The sequence below is a fragment of the Perkinsus marinus genome (genome assembly GCF_000006405.1).
Source record: "Perkinsus marinus ATCC 50983 genomic scaffold scf_1104296943472, whole genome shotgun sequence".
Classification (NCBI taxonomy): domain Eukaryota; phylum Perkinsozoa; order Perkinsida; family Perkinsidae; genus Perkinsus; species Perkinsus marinus.
The window spans coordinates 1-1100 of record NW_003211825.1 but is presented as its reverse complement, the minus strand read 5'-3'; the positions used below and the strand labels follow the sequence as shown (position 1 = coordinate 1100).

General features: G+C 54.3%; 1 protein-coding gene across 1 annotated transcript; it reads left to right on the top strand.

The window, feature by feature from the left end:
- Nucleotides 1–313: 313 nt before the first annotated feature.
- On the top strand, nt 314–834 carry Pmar_PMAR016695 (hypothetical protein; the record flags this gene model as incomplete). Its single annotated transcript, XM_002781190.1, has 3 exons — nt 314–447; nt 493–621; nt 675–834. 3 exons carry the CDS (start codon nt 314–316, stop codon nt 832–834), a joined length of 423 nt encoding a protein of 140 aa, XP_002781236.1.
- Between the last annotated feature and the right edge of the window lie 266 nt (nt 835–1100).

Genomic DNA, 1100 nt, shown 5'->3' with positions numbered 1-1100 from the left:
CTGCTCAGGTCGGCTCATACAATGTCCTCATGTCAGAAGCCAAACAGTGTGAAGTCCAGTTTCTTCCATAGGGAAGTTGCCACCAGCATGAGAGGAGTTATTCTGGACTCCTCGAAGTGGTGGAGGAGGTGTCCGTTCCTCCCTATTGGATAGACATTCTCCTCATACCGTCTCACGATCATGCAGCCATGTCGGATCGAGGCGCCTCCACGTCGGTGTTTCCGAACACTTCGTGACGTTTCTGAACACTCCGTTGCTCTTGGGTTCCCGACCGTGGAGTACTTCGGAGATATTTCAGGTGGAGTAGGTTAGCATGGCGTCTACTGCGGAGTCGACAGCGACATCTGGAGGCCCCCCGATAGACACTTTTAGTGGTCCTGCCTTCGGCTTCCTGGCTAATCACTACGAGTCATCAGTCCGAGGTTTCTGTCCGGGTCGGGACGAGACGTACGTTCATGGTCGTCGTTCAGCGTGTCGGGTACGTTCTTTCAGGACTTCCTTCGCAGAATTTCCGACGGCCGCTTCTGCCATCAATGCGATGCGAGAGGGATTGGATCCCGACGTGTGGAAGAAGTGCAGACTGAAGATTGTCATCACCGTTTTGCGGGACAAGTTCGCAAGGTGTGTGCCCCCATGCCCTTCCCTCGTTTCGATTGGAACGGAGTGTTTCCTAGGCATCCGGAGCTGGCTGATGAGTTGGTCGCTACAGGCAAGCGGAGTCTGCTCTTCGACTGCAGTCCCGACGACTCCCAAGCTCTCGAACGCCAAGGTCTACCTCCGGACGAAGGAGCTTTCTGGGGATGCAGTAGAGACACCGGTTCCCTCAGAGGGTGAGGAGCAGCTCCTCATGGGTTTAGCGAGGTTCGATAGAGTATCTGTTCAGCCAGAACCAGCTCGGCCGTATGCTTTCTACTATCCGGACAGACATACAAGATTCGCCGGACACAGCACGCTTGCTATGGCTCCACGCTGTTATGAACGTGGTCAAGCAAGGTTACTGTAGTTGGCAATCAAGACTGAACGTGAGCTTCATTCTTCAGACACAGCGTCACCAATTCGACTGACCGAGGTGAAAGAGGGCCGTTCTGTTGCTACACACA